This window comes from Cuculus canorus, chromosome 3, assembly GCF_017976375.1.
Source record: "Cuculus canorus isolate bCucCan1 chromosome 3, bCucCan1.pri, whole genome shotgun sequence".
NCBI lineage: Eukaryota > Metazoa > Chordata > Aves > Cuculiformes > Cuculidae > Cuculus > Cuculus canorus.
The window spans coordinates 66,264,672-66,280,551 of NC_071403.1; the positions used below are offsets into that span (position 1 = coordinate 66,264,672).

A 15,880-nucleotide genomic window follows, 5' to 3' on the forward strand; every position below is an offset into this window, starting at 1 on the left:
ATAAACACCACATTTTCAAGCAAGAATGGAGTTTACACGTGGGTGGGTTTTTGTATCTATTTCTTTCTGAAGGAAGCTATTTTCTTAGACACCAAATTCAAAGACCATGAGGTTCCTTTATTTTTTCAGTTTTCCTTTGCTAGTCAGGAAACAACAAAAAACTTCAAAACCTCAACGATATGATGCATATTAGGAAAGAGCAGAGCCTTAGAGAGATGTGTCCTTCACCGGACAGTGATAAAGAAGAGAGCAGGTGCCTATGCTATTGCAATGTAAATAAAAACCAATTACATTAGTGTCCATGTAACATTATTATTTGCTTCAAAAGCAGAGAAAATAAGAACCACAAACTGAGAAAAACTAAAGACATAGCTAATTTCTCATTATATACCCTCTTCTTACACATACAAACTGAAGCAAAAATACATAGTGATTGCTAGTGATAAAGCAGTACACAGCAAAAAGATTCAGAAATATTCCTCAGAGAAGACACACAAAAAGCTTACGTGGATAAGAAAATGTAATACAAACATGCAACCTGCTTCCTACAGATATTTGAGTTTATTTTCCTTTCCAGTTTGTGGAAGAAAAGTTATTCTTGCCAGAAATATTTTGCAAATATAGCAATTACTGTTTCTAAGAGAACAAATAGTTAAATCTTTTGGTTAAATGGCAACATTTTTTAGCTTTTTTTATAATATTTCTTCTTGAAATATAATACATTAAAAGGATTTTTCTGGGCATGGTACAGCTTTTAGTAGATTGCTTTTTAAAACCACCTAAACATCACATTTCCCATGTCCATTTGCCTAATGAAGTCACCATCTTGCAATTAATATATGATAGAGAGGGGGTTTTAGTCAACAGAAGGTATCAATTAGAAGATCCATTCTATTTCCCTTCTCGGATGAGCAGTGTACGGGAGACTCAGGATAACTGACTGACTCACACTTCAGTAAGGATGCCTCTCCTGATACGCAATCTCAGATAATATTTGTACAACTAGAGATATTCAAATCAACATGACAAATATGAAATACATTTCACTGCTGATAAATACATTTGGGGGTAGATTCTCTCTCATCAATATCATGATTGAGTAAAAAGAGAGAACAGCACCAGGGAGTGAATGGGTCTGCCCTAAATCCCATCAGCTGGAAACATACCCCGAAGAACCGATTATGACCAGCTGGCTGCAAACTACAGACATTTGGTCGAGAGTCACAAAAGCATTCGATGTGCCCATGCTATTGATTTCAGCAAGCAGAGACTTTTTAAGCGCTTGTAGGAATCTGGGTCACCTCCCCTTCCCTGCCCCGGGTTTAAGAGTTGTATGGTTTCAAGTAAATCTCAGGCTTACTCAGACATGGGAAAGCTCTTGCTAGTAGAATGTAGTCAGAATCTGCTCCTTTTGTGCCCTCTGATTAATGTGAAATTGAGGCTGAAAATTCTCCATTCATAATTAAAACTCACGTTCTTCCATTTGGCTCCATCCCATTTGGCTCACTAAAGAGTGCTTTTAAGCCTTACTGGCTTCAGTTTCAGGACTGGTCCCCAGTGGACACTACTGTCATTATAGCATTATGTTTGATTTTGTTTTCCTGACTCTCTTCCCTGAGAACAAGAGACTCTCTTCCAGGGACACAAAAATCTCCCTTTATAAATACAAATGGAAAGTGTAAAAAGTAAACCAGAAGCAACATGAACACAGAGTAAACCAAATTGGCTAGTGCTGGTTTCACAATTTTTAAGCAATTTGGTATGTATGTTTTATAAACCGTGTTATAACTACTTCATTGTGGGAAGCTTTTAGGCATAAGAATTGTTGGAAGAGAGGTTTTGGCTAGGTTTGTTTGGGTTTTTGTGGTGGTTTGGCTTTTTGGGTTTTGTTCTGGGCTTCCTTGTTGTTATTTTTTGGGGGGGTTGTGTTTCAGGTTTTTCAAGGGGAAAGGCATGAGACATTTTCTCGATTTTTTTTTAATTACAGTGGTTGCTAAAGCACAAACTGTCTTCAACATGAAGAGCTGTTATAAATCAGCAATACAGCCTTTATAATGGCCTTCAAATTTCAACATGTTTTTCTTAAGTAATTCTTACCAAATTTTTGAAGAGTGCAGTTAATTCCTTTGTAAACACAGAAAATTTTAAAAACGCTGTTCCCAAATCTGGGTCATCCCTGCAAACACAGTTGCCTCCAAATTTCTCCAGTGCTTGTGTGTACTGTTCTTCATTTTCCACGTGAGCTTCAAAAAGAGCAAAACATGAAAATATCATCAATAGATAAAAGGCTTCTGAAATTACAATTGAGTTCTTTAAAAAAAAAAAAATCAGAGGATTTCTTGCAAAAATTGTTTACAGACATAATAAACATTTAGTACTTATATTTTAATGTTGGGTTGCCAGAATTCTGACCTAACTCACTAATTCCGGTTTATGTGGATCTATCCACATGCTGTACAAAGGACAAGTTGTCATCAAGACAAGACAATCGCCTGACAAGAATCTACTCTAGAAAGACCCACAATATTACTGCACCATAACGGAGACTGCACAGCAATTCCCAACTCCTACAGTGAAATTTTAGACTCTTATTAGCGCTCTCTAATTTTAACTGTGTGCTGTTATGTTTAACTAGATGCTGAAATAAGAAAGAGAGGAGATCAAGTGTGTTGGCAACATCCTGGATCTCTACAACAGAAGGCAGCAGATCAAGTAAGACTCTCGGGTCATCTTAGGAAATGGGACTATGAACTCTCCTACAGATGAGGACAACACCCGTATCTGTGTCACCTCTCCGATTCAGAGCAGCAGTGGGGATCTGAAGCAAATTCTTGCAGTCTGCATTTACCACAGGCCAGCTCAGTTCTAGAAGCATTTCTGGTTCACAACAACTAGATTCTTTTCAGAGACAATGAAGCTCTGCCCCAGAAGTGATACAGTGCTTGAGACAGACTTCAGCAGGTTCTGAATGACTGTGTGGGCTGCATCACTGCAAGTCATCTAAACACATCTAATGCTTCTGCCCCTCAGAAAGCATTGAGCTGCACATTTTGTAGGTTACCATATATGAGATGAAATCTGAGGGGCCTAAGTCTAAACTACTTCGACCTACCTATCCACTCCTAGGATACCAGATTACTTGCTTGTGTAGGCAGGCATAAAACATCCCTGTCAATCTGATCGGTGGAATAAAACCAAAAGTCTATCTGAATCCAAGCTCAGTGACCATGTCAAGCTTGCACACATGAACAAAGCAGACCAAGCTGGTACCTGAGAAAGTTAAAGTTGCTTATGTCTTATTCTAGCTGTGACCAATTTCTACCCCTTTAAAGGAAGTCAGGAAAAAAACCAAACACCCTAGAAAACAAATTATGCATTAATAAGAACAAAGCCTTTCTTGGTCATTAAATGAGACCAGCATAAATCCTGAAGATTATTTAGAGAGGATTAATCTGTTCAGACAAGCAATGATCCTGTTTCATTTCAAACCCATCTGTATAAGTCAATGTATTTAATATCCAAAGGATCCTTGATGCAATGTCCTTTCTCTAAACGTCTATGAATTAGTTATACAATCTGTTCAATAAATCTAGCACAGTCCAACTTAACAACAAGCCTGTCTGCTCACATTGCTATTTGGACAGACATTCAAGAACTTCATCCCTTAAGTAGCTACAGGTTTCTGTAATTTCCAACCCCTGTGGAACAGTGGTATAATATTGTGTATAAGACTGTTACAATGTACACACAGAAAGGAAGTTGCACAAACAGTATTAATTCTAGAAGATTCTACCCTGAGCGCTTGAATTTGCAGCCTCTAAGCCAGTTTGAACATATCCATTCAATCTAAAAACTCAGTCCTGACACTGAACTGTACTTATTTTTCCTCAGTATCAACAGCAGGGGCTGAGCGCTTATCAAGCTCTTTGCTGCTTGAGCTGCAGGATCATGTAAGAACATTCAACTTATACTACTGTGTGATGTACACACACCTGATCAAGCCCAGAACAAACTGGCACAGCAGACAGCAAAAAAACCAATGTGGTAGGTCACGGCTCCTGTAGTTCACACAACTACCCTGTCAGGTGAATTAATTATTTCCATATTGCTTTCTGCATTCTTACTGCTTCCTGCATCCAGCTTTGTGTATCTGAAGCCAGGAGAGGGTGGAGGTCAGGGAACAATTCATACAGCAAAACCAGAAAGCTGCAATTGTATGAAAAGAAGGTGAAAAGGCTGCTAGCATTAATTGTTGTAGTTATGTGTGCAATCAGCAGCCGAGTCATGCTGGCTTTTTACTTTAGGAAACAAGAGCTTTCTAGTCCATATAGCTCTTGCACGAGTTTTCTGTTCCACAGTATCCTAGGGACCGTTCTTCTGGATTTATGTATCAGATTAAACAAAGTCAACAAACCCAGCAGCTTCGCAGCGGTTCTGAGACATTCCCCAGAATGCTAATGGTAGTTACTGCAGCAGTGCTGGCAGCTGAGCTGGGACTCCACAAGCGCTTCTGAAGAACACAAGGATGTTTTTTTCATGGAGCTTTACAAAAGCTTTTTCTCCTTGCCCTACAGTTTCTTCCTGGTGGATTTTAAGTTTCTTACAAACAAAAGGTTTGGAATTTATTAAAAAAAAAAAGATATCTGAGCCAGGTTTATTTGAAGGTTTAGAGTCTTTTCTAAAGTAAGAAAGTAAATAGTGTACAAATAGGAGTCATTATCTAATGTTTTCAAAATTCACACATTAAAAAAGAAAGCCAAAACATGTATAATTAATACTCAGGGAAAAATCCAGTAGCTGTGTTCTTACCAGTGCAGCCCCACAGGTTTTGTTTTGTCAAAAGAAACCCCAACAGCTGGCAAGTTGCTGGGCTAGTGATATTTTTGCTGATGGAAGATAAATGCCTCCAAATCTTTACTGTCAAGACTGGGCAGCATGAATGTAAAAACATGGCAAGGTACTTATTTTATACTACCACGCTCTAATGAGCACAATGAGTAGAAGGCACAGTCAGGCACTCAAACATTATACAAAAAAAACACAGAAGAAAGGGTGCCAAATAAATACGCAACAGGTGACGGCTCCAGATGAATCTCCAACTGGGCCCACCACAATCCAAAGATAACACCTTCATTAGGTTAGGCAAGAACAAACTACCTTTCAATTAGCTGATAAGAATTATACCATAACAGCAATTCTTGTTACAACTTTACATCTGAACACCAACATGCCCACAAATTCTGTCATATACTGGTGGATCTCCAAGGTTGCCAGGCCCATCTATTGCGCATACAAAAGCCAACAAAATGCTGTCTTATCAACAAAAACAAATACTGTTTCTTATTCACAAAATGCTGCTGTCCACAAAAACAAAAGCTTCAGTTATTTTTTTCAGAGAAGATAAACACACAAAACCCCATGAGATTGGCACACACATTAAAATGCACACAGCAATAGTTCTTTGTATTTTTATCAGCATTGTAAAATAAATATCTAACTTTGTGCACCATGACAATAAAAATGTGCACCATGACAGCTCCTCAGCTCAGTCTTGTCATGAAGTTCTAAACACACCTAACTGGAAGCCACTAGGAAGGGTGAGGTTTCATAAAGTAGTAGAGCCAAAGTAGCTTCTTATTGCTGCCAAAGAGAGTAATTTCACGTCTCCCATGCCCTCAGCTCTCCATAACACATGAGCCATACTATTCCAGCTGCTCATCTAATACCAGTTAAATTGATCTCACTATATACGCAACTTTATAAGAGCTAAAAATTTCATCTAGGGATCTGCCATGCACCAGGGGTGGCAGAAGAAGCTGGTAGACCAGATCTGGTAGGAAGAGGAAAGCCTGGCTTCCCCAGTTCGAAGCAGCACATCAGCTAGACTGGTTCAGCTACCTCCCAAAATTTCACCCTTACTGAGCTCATGATCAAAAGCTAATTCATGACTTCTTTTTAAAACATACATTTTTCTCTTCTCCGAACTGTTCCTAGAACTCTTTCCGATTCAGTAAGACAGCTGACTCTTTAAATCTCAAAATTTTACGAACATGAACTACCAGGAATTATCAAGTACTTACCCAGACCAGATATGTTTATGGCTTTGACAGATTTTTTCATTTTATAGAGAACAGTTCGGTCAACATCCAGGGCCTAAAACAAAAGAGGAAAATTAAAATGTGAAATACTGAATTGTCCTCTGGTAAAACTGTGCCCTGGAAACCCTCTGTAATTACAACGCTTTCTTGTTAGTTAATTTTACTTCTGTAATTAGTAAATTACTTGCCAGTTGCTCCCACCCCCATCCATACAACCTATTCTGTCCCCTTGACCACAAAAATACATCTTCCCTTTTTAGCTGGTGACCAGCATGACATATACTCAGCACCATCTAAAGTGAAACTATTTACACAATATCTTTTTCTTATGTTAAATTATTGAAGAAGCTTAAATCAGTTTCAATCCATCATATGTCCTGATATCGCTGAAGAAACAAAAGAAATAGCACTTCCCCAGGCAGAATATTAAAAATGGAATTTAATTTCAGATTTCCTGGATAATTTAGTTAATTAATTGCACTCCCAACTATTTGATCTTTCTTACTGAGATGGTGAACAAAACTGCATCTCTCTCAAATATCTTTTACACATCTTATCACTAGGCAAAGCTTTCACCAACACAACATAAAATTCACGTTTAAATCCTGTCCGGAATACTCAAGCACTTATAACCAATCTGTTTCAAAGAAAGAAGTGGAACCAGGCAACCATTTTGCTTACTGAGTGAAATACGGACAGACTCAAAAACACATAATTGTTCCAGAATAGAGAAGCAGAATTATGGTTATATGCATCATCTAACCCCCCCATCCCCCCCCAAAAAAAGCACCTTTGTGAAACTGTAAGAAAATTTAAATATGAGTTCTAGAAATGGTGATGTCTTTAGATCCCATTGAAGAACATGGAACACTAGAAATAATATTACACCAAGAGCTGCTTAGCATGATACACACTAAAAAAGCAAACAAAAAACACCAAATTCATTCCAGTTTTAATTCAAGAGATTTCAGTGAATCCTGACAGCTACACGTCTGACCTACCATTGTTTTATTGCTAATAATGTGTAAGGATATGATGCAGAAAAGTCAGTCCCTAGGACCCTATCCAGTCATTTTAGCATACTGAATGAAAAAAGAAATATTAACCCTCATATTTATGGGAGTATTCTTAAATTGAAACCATTCAGACCATAAACGGCCAGGCAAAAATCTCTGCAGCATTCCATAGAAACAGATTTAGACATTGCCTTAGTGTTAACGTTATAGCATCATAGTATTGCTATATCCATTGGAAGTTTTACCTCTAGCATTTTTACAGTTCATACCTGAAACACATTAGCAGAAGAGTAGAGGTGTTTTCACCTGGAATTTCGAAGTACAGAGGAAGTGGGGAAAAAAAAAACAAAACTAAAAAAGTCCATTGAGGTCACACAGCTCTATTCACCCTCTTCAGCAATTTGAATTGCTTCCACTACAACAAACCTGTATACAGTGCAATCTCAACGGTTAGATCAGTCACCTGTCTGGATGGGAGTACACAAAGTAAACTACTTCATTCTGTATTCAGTGATTTCTAAAAATAACCTCAGAAAAGCACCATCAGATCAGCTGACAACAGAGGAATGATAATTTCATCGACAACTGCATCAAAGGGCAATTACCCTCTTGGAGACAAAGCAAAAGGAATGTCTTCAGCTATAAGCATTACAAATAACAGCCCAAAGAGAATGCCGACAGCCAGAGACTTAAAAGTTACAGATTCAGTTCCCAGCTAAGCTTCAGATTTGTGCGTGCAGTTGACAGATTACTTAATCTCTGCACATTAGTTTGGGGGAGAGGGAGAAGAAAAGAAATAAGTACAACTTAGAAAAGGGAAGTGTTGGAAGGATAAACACATTGGATGAATTATGAAGCACTTGTACTGTCATAGTCAGGGATCCAGGTAGACCCATTGACTCCCTCAGACAGAAAGCACAGACTCTCAGTAAGGCAAAAACTTCAAGTCCTCCTCCTCAACCAAAGTCATCACTCCGGTTTGCAACTACTCTCAACCAACTCCTGCTTTCACTGGGACTAGGCTGTAGAAGAGCAAACCTGTAAGGCACGGCACAGCCAGGGTCCCACAGAAATGATAACTGAAACATAGGTAACGCCCCTAATGCACCATCTGAATTACATTTCAAAGAGTATGTAGTATCCAATGACTTTGTTGTCCTTGGTGGAAGGAAATTTCCTATGTCTTCACAGTTTTGTTTTTCATGGCTGTATCACTTTGGCACCCTGTTGTTATTCTGCAGTCATCTGGTAAACTAATCCCCTTTCCGTAGTTTTTTCCTGACTAATCTCCTAGTTCACATATATAATTTTCCCTTGGATACACAACTTCACAGTCTTCACTGTTGAATTTTGTCCTATTCTCATTAATCAAATAATTCAAGCATCCAGCTACCTCAGCCAGTCAGTCCGTATAAAAACTCAAAACAAGGATGACAGGAAAAGAAACCAAACCAAAACAAAAAAACACAGACAGTATTGCAGGCAATAAAACAAGCAAAACCAAAAGCTCTGCTGTGCTGAAACATATGGAACAGCCAGGTCAGGCTTCAATAGCTCCTCCCTTCTTCCTCTGCTTGTATTTTCAGCTGTGTCAGTGCAAGTGCTTGCATGGATATTTTGTAAACTAGAGGAGACAAGAGATCTGTGATTAAAACTAATGTCAGAGCAAGGGGAAAAGTTATTTTTCAGTTGCATCAACTTTCCAGCTCTGGCTATCAGGCAGCCCCTTGATAAAGCACAACCCAATGGAAAAAAACAATGAGAAAAACAGGAATGAGTAGGAGGACTAACATACCCAGGTGCTCCTGGTGGAGAATCCTCCAGGGACATTTCTGAACAAGAATTCAGTAGCTACACTTTTTCTTTTATACACCTTAGCATTACATTAATCCCAACATTTCTGCACATATTCATTCACCTGAATAGAACAGGTTTTGTAAGTTCATTTTGTCTGGAAACTGCTAATGTATTTTTTTGGTGACAGCAGACACTGAGTTCCCCAAGACATCCACGGAACCAATACGACTGAAGCAGACTGAATACTGCTCGGCTACCACTGACTTTGCTAGCTGAGGACTCAGTTCAGCTTCTGTTCAGGTAGATGATCCACTCCAAAGCCATGAAAAACCAAGAAAAATGATCCCAGCAGCAAAGTACTCTCCCTTTGCATCAAGGCAACATGGACTCAACTTGTTATTTTTCCCTCTCCCAGACAAAAAAGAAAAACAACAATAAAAGTGAGGAACTGAAGCAATTTGTGACACTCATTATTCCATGCAGTCACAATCACATATAAAAGGTAAACAGTCTAATTATCAAAATGAACGAACTGTCACAAAAATAATTTATGTTTCATTCTTGAAAAATACAAGTGTTTTATTGTTGATTCAATTCATTGATGTGATTGATAAGAATAGGACAAAATTCAACAGTGAAGACTGAGAAGTTGTGTATTCAAGGGAAAAATATATATATGAACTAAGAGATTAGTCAGAAAAAACCTAAGCGAGAGCAGAAGGGTTTGGCTTACCAGATGACTGCAGAATGACAACAAGATGCCAAAGTGATATAGCCATGAAAGACAAAAACATAAGATATAAAAAAATCTCCTTCCAGCAAAGACATGGAAAAGAGCAACAACAATGTCATTGGACACTACATACTCTTTGAAATGTAGGTCCAAAATGTTAGTCGACAGCTTACACATCTCCCCAGACCACTGGATTTTTTACTCTGGTAAGCACTTAGGGAAAAATTACAGACACAAAGTAGGAGGAAATGTAGGTGTTGCTTTCATCCACCAGTACGTAAAGTAAAGAATGGAATAAAAAGTCTTATTTGTACTGCTCTGTTTTTGTAATTAGATTACTGGGATTAAATTGTAGCAAACCTAATATCAGCTAGCCCAAGCAGATAGCTAGAGGGAATCAGAATGTGCCTATTACATAAACAAATAAAGGGCACAAAATGCTAAAATAAATAAATTATTTTTAAAAATTGAAAAGCACAAAATGTAGGAAGAACAGGTTATCTTCCTGAAATGATCCCCAGTCACTCAAGGGTGTCTGGGCAATTATCTAGGCAACTAATGATCACTACAATTTCGCTTGGATAATACAACAGTAATTGCCTATATCTTGTGCTGGCTCAGTCACCCTGGCAAAAGGGCTGCAGGGAGACTTCTCTCTTCTAAACGTAAAGGGTCCTACCTAGATTCCTTACGGGTGGTAATGAAGAGGAAAAATGGATAAACACCAGGAAATATTTAAGCTAAACAACGTTAGCATAAGAACAGCTGAGTAAAAGCTGTACCTCAACAAACCACAACTGCGAATTGGGAAAAACAATGCTGGAAAGGTTTCCAAAGAGGAGATAAAAGCTATCAGATATGTAGCCATTGTTAAGAGGGACCTGAATAAATGTATGAAAGATTATGTTGTTTCTTATTGTGGTCAGAAACCAGACTTTCTCCTGTACGTTTCTTCTAGTCCTCCTTCCTTCATGAAATCTTTTCATAATGATGCATTTAAGAGTGGCTACGCGTGCCTACAGACAGACAAAATATTGAAAAACTCTGCATCTTTAATACTGTATTTTAGGCTTGCTTATAGACCAAAAAATAGGGAGAGAGACTTTGCCTTTGTTTAACCAAAAAACATGGGTGCTTACGCACCACTTGTGTTCCAAAGGAGTCATTTCAGCATAAAACTTGAAAACGTCAGCTCTTGGTCTTGAGAACTGTTCTTCACATTTTCTCATCCTTTTCTCTGTCCAAATCTTAACACTTAGATATCAGTTTAACTATAACTGTAGCTTTATCATACTTTGAGTTTTAATCCTGCATTTGTTTCATGAACACACACACACTACACTGACGCGCGCGCACATCAAAATGCTGCCCTCCCCAATTTAGGTCCTTTGTGCGCTTTCAGTACAGTACCAGAAGCAGTGAAATTTAAAGTGCCTTCTGATGTTGTGCATTCCAGAATTTCCTTTTACCCAATTAAAATGCCTTGTAAACTTCTGAACCAGAAGAAGAGTGACCATGTAATTCACATGGTGGGATCATTTTACCCTCTGGTGTAATGCTTCTCATTTTGACTCAATAAAACTCTTGCACAGCTGTTTGTTTTGGCACCCGCTTATTTCAGCACAAGGTAGTCAAAGTGGCCATATAAATAATTTTCCTAGTCCCACTCAGTTTCTACTGACCAGTCTTCAAACCTCTCTTTTGTTAAAAAGAGTAAACATATATTTGAGTGAAGGGAAAACACAAGAATTTTACCCAGTACACTAGAAATGAAGATACATAATTGTAGAAGTGCTGCTACGCAGCATGAACTGAAACAAACTCAAGTGACCCTCTTGAGCTTGCTCTTGTCAGCACAATATTTTTCAAATCCAGTATTTATGTTTTCTGTTCATTTACTTTTATGTGACTTTTAATATTAATGTTGTGAAACCATTCACAAGGTAAATTACTTTTTACACCAGAATCTATGTGGTGTTGCTGTAGCACACCTAGAGATCATAGAGATTACTTGTTTGACAAGTCTAAAACATATGCTATCGTCAGCCTGGTATTGATCTTGTTCTCATGACATGAATTTCAAGACTGCTAAATAAATGGCAGTATTGGATTAAAATACATAAATGTTGGGAAATTTATTAACAAGCCTGGTGCGCTTCTTCAAAAATACATCACTAATGTCTCTTAAAATGGCACAGAAATATGGTTTAGTTTGAAAACTGTTTTTACCTTACAACCTACAGCTATGCAGTGAAAAAGAGTACAAAAGATGTCAAAGTTTACCTGCTACACTTGAAAAATCTGTATTTTTTCATTTTTCTTGCTATACCTTCAATTAGTTTCTCTCTCTGCAGCTACCACACACGATCATAAACACAAAACCCCCAAACTTAAACTTCCTCGCAATGTGATTTTTTTTTTTTTTACATTGCAATTCATGCTAGGATTTTCCAAGCAAGTTAAAGCTAACATTTTGGCACCCATCACAAATACACTTTGGACACACTGCTAATGTATTTTTCACAAGGTATTCAGTAACACAAGCGTTAGGTGTTTGAGGTGCCACAGGCTGAAAATGTCAAAATTACAATAATGAAGTAAATGCAACTCTGACACCCGTAAAGAACGCAAGAAGCAGCAGTTCAATTCATTACGCAAACTATTTTAAAGCTCTGTGTGCCTAATGAGAATTTAGCAACAAACACGTCTGTAATCAGTGTACTAGAAAGGGGGCCAAGCATACCAAAAGAAACAGAAGAAAGCACAGCTTTTAAAATGAGCACTAGAGAGAGGACTCAGGAGCAAGGCTTTTTTTTCTCATGTAGGAACAAGGTCTAGTTTTGTTTGTCAAAGGCCAATTTCCATTTTAACATCTTCAAAACTAATCAGAACCAAGCCTATCTTACCAGGAAGAAATCAGTCTCAGGTCACTAAAACTTCCTGAAATGTTATTCTACATCCTGCTTGGCATCCCACAATCTTCTCTAACACTTTAAAACAAAATTATTGTTATTAATATAATTAGTAATATTATTATTATTAAAAATATACAAAGTAATATTTCCATTTTTTCTTTCCTTTTTTAAAAATCTATTATTATCATTATTGTTTTTATTATTATTGTTATTACTGTTATTGTTACTACAATATTAAAGCTGTTCAAGTCTGTTTCACATTGCCTTGAAAGATCTAAGCCCAATGGGAAATACAATGTTCAAACTTTTCGTTCCTGCTTCCCTCCATGAAAGAACATTGAAAGTAGCATCAATCCAAAAAACTACTTTGTCTAAAATCTGTGCAATATAGAAGTGTCTGTCTTCTGGAAGGGGTATTGGATCAAACTAATAAATATATTTAATATATTCCAGGATGGCATAAAAAAATTCATGTATTATTTGCTCTTTTCAATGGACTGGGGGGAAACCAAACTGTTTTATTTTTTATTATATTTAACTACGGGCGGTGGGGGAGGGACGGGGACGGGAAAGAAGAAACTGCGTAACTGAAGATCCCAAGGATTATTTTGGCACCTCTTACAGAACCAAAGGGTATGAGGAAAATCAGGTCAGTAGCAGCACAAATGGACAGTCCCCAGATTCTAGTGGTTAGATGTTCATTAAACATCTTTTGTGCCAAACTGACAGGAGAGGTCTGGGTCTTTTATCTTATGCATGTCCTTACACCAGTGCCTTATTTATTTATGGCCTAGAAAATAACTATTTATCTATAGAGGAAGAGAAAAGTAGCCATACCAGGTCAGATCAACACTCCATTTAAGCTGATATCCTCTATCAGTAGTGGCCAACAGCAGATGTTTAGGGCAGCAAGCAAAGAAAAGCACGTACACATCCTTCCTCGGGATAACCTCCTAGTTTCCAGCAATCAGTTTAAAAAGAACAGACTGAGACTCTCAGCCAGAAACATCACCTAGCCCAACAAGAAGCCCAAGTTTTCTAACTCCAGACAAGGGAAAGAAAAATACTGAACTTGATTTCTCTAAGTTCCGTGTGAGCACCTTCCCAGCTGCACAACTGCCCTGCTGTGGGAAACAGTGAGGAAGGGGGTGCCCATCATCTTTGTACTATTTTTTATTTAAAACAGTTCAAAGTTGCTAACACATTCCTTTCTTTTTACCCAGAGCAGCTTCATTTTAAAAAAGCTACAATTAACTCACATTTTTGGTTATTTGAATGGGCGTTTGCTGAAATGTTTCACAGAACTGGACCTGAATTTGTGAAAAGACTCAAGGTCATTTTTTTTTGTTTTTTTATTTTAGACATAGAAGAGTCCATCAGAACAATAACAACAAAAATTATGCTGCTAAAGCAGTTAACAGAATTTTGAGAAATAAATCCTCAAGTGATTTGAAAAATACTCCTGGAGACAGGAACCCATACTGCACATCTAACAAAGACACAAATAAAATATTAACATACTGACTTTAGATCCAGTATAAACCATTAGCTTAACCATTATATCTTTAAACCAAAATCTCATTTCACTCTCAATTTTAGCAATTTACATTAAAATATCAGGCTACTCAATAACCACAAGTCCTTCTGTACTTCACCCATTCCAGCATTTCAGAACAAGTGACAATGCCAGAGGCTGCTGCACATGCTGAACACAAATAGGAACACCCTTCCCAAAAACAAAAGGATGCAGGAAGAAACTTGGTCAGCTGGTAAGGAAAAGAGAAGTGATCAAATAATTACTGCAGAGAGTACAGAGCAATAATCAGCTCTTGTGCCTTACTGGTCTGGTCTTATTTGAAAAGTAACTGCAGCAAGTTTTGAATATTCATACCCAGCAAGCACAATCATTTGGCTTTTCTGGGGTATCTTTACAGGCCACCTGATACTTGCTGTAATTAATCCTCTCTGACTCAAAAGATCAGAGACAGTCACAGATATTCTACCTCAGTTTGTTTTTCTATCAGAAATAGTGTCTACACTGCTGGTCTCGATCCACTTTGCTGTTACAGAAGGTGGTAAAAACTTCCTAAATTATGTTATCCCCCTCCAAAATTCTCTTTCCGTTCTCCCACTGTCAGGTCATTTCCTCTCTCCATGTTTCTGGTCTGAATCCTCTCCAGTTTCCTTCCACTGATAACCTGGCACATTCAGGGAGGAACTGATACGAAGGGTGGAAAAAAACCTCAAAAGGTATAGTCTGGGGCAAGACATTTGAGCCTCTGAACATATCCTACAAGAATTATCATTTTAAACCCTTTAACTTTAGGTAATTACTGTTTGGAGTGTGCATGCAAAGAAATGTTCCACAACATTATATTCTACAGTAGCTACGACAGTTAATTCGTATAAACAGGCTCTTAGGCGTGAGACTTGTCTTAAATTACTTAAGAGGCTGAAGGTACAGAGACAGACACGCAATAAAAATGACAGCGTTTATAGCAGAACTGTCTCTGCAAAGTCCCTTTCCACAAAAGCATTATTCCTCCAGCATCTGGGTTTGTGGTTCTTGTGGGCCCAGTGCCAGGGCAATCTGTTTGAACGAGCACTGGTCTATCTGGCAGAAAAACATAGTAAACATTTCAGCTCTAAACCCAGTGCATGTATAGCTAAGGGTATGCATGGTGGAAAGAGGCAGTGTTACTGCTTTGGGAAATGAACATCAGTATGCAAAACATAATTCTGTTGATGGGAAAATTTGACACCGCTGTACCTTGCATACATAACCACATTTGATCACAGTGACTTTGTACAACAACTGTAGTTTTTAGTAAAACAAAGAAGTGATGCCTGAAAATCAGAATTCTCTAACAAATCTTTTCTATCAGTAAAGAGAAATCCCAGATCAGAGACTCACAGTCCACAAAATGCTGCATCATTAATACAAGTCACGACATGATACTGTTGCACACTGAACAATAAAGGTGCTGTATCTGTGTATTCATCATCCCATTTCCACATGCTTCCCTTCCTACATAAAGTTGGAAATGCAAAATATACTAAAGCAGGGGGCTTAAGTAAAGAAAGTAAAGAAGCAAGCTTTTACCAAGCATTTTTGCATGATAAAACCTCTGCCTAAGAGGAAAGAATGGAGGCCCCTTCTGCCAACTATCTCTAAGGAACATATCCATCTCCTGCATTAATCGATTTTTATACCGAGAAATGTGTTTTCCTTCTCTTTTCCTAATTTCACCACCAACATTGCAGCTGCCTGCTTTCAAAGGCAAGATCACTGGAGTTTAAATACAGATCTCAAACAACATA

General features: G+C 37.9%; 1 protein-coding gene across 3 annotated transcripts in view; it reads right to left on the bottom strand.

Moving 5' to 3' along the window:
• ASAP2 (ArfGAP with SH3 domain, ankyrin repeat and PH domain 2) overlaps window positions 1–15,880 on the bottom strand; it is a 91,583-nt gene that overhangs the window by 63,391 nt on the left and 12,312 nt on the right. For all 3 annotated transcript variants that reach the window (XM_054061462.1, XM_054061461.1, XM_054061463.1), the window contains exons 2-3: window positions 6,081–6,153; window positions 2,098–2,243 (exon numbers count right to left, since the gene is read on the bottom strand). In XM_054061462.1, coding sequence (XP_053917437.1) covers window positions 2,098–2,243; window positions 6,081–6,153 — 219 coding nt within the window. The remainder of the gene's footprint in view (window positions 1–2,097; window positions 2,244–6,080; window positions 6,154–15,880) is intronic.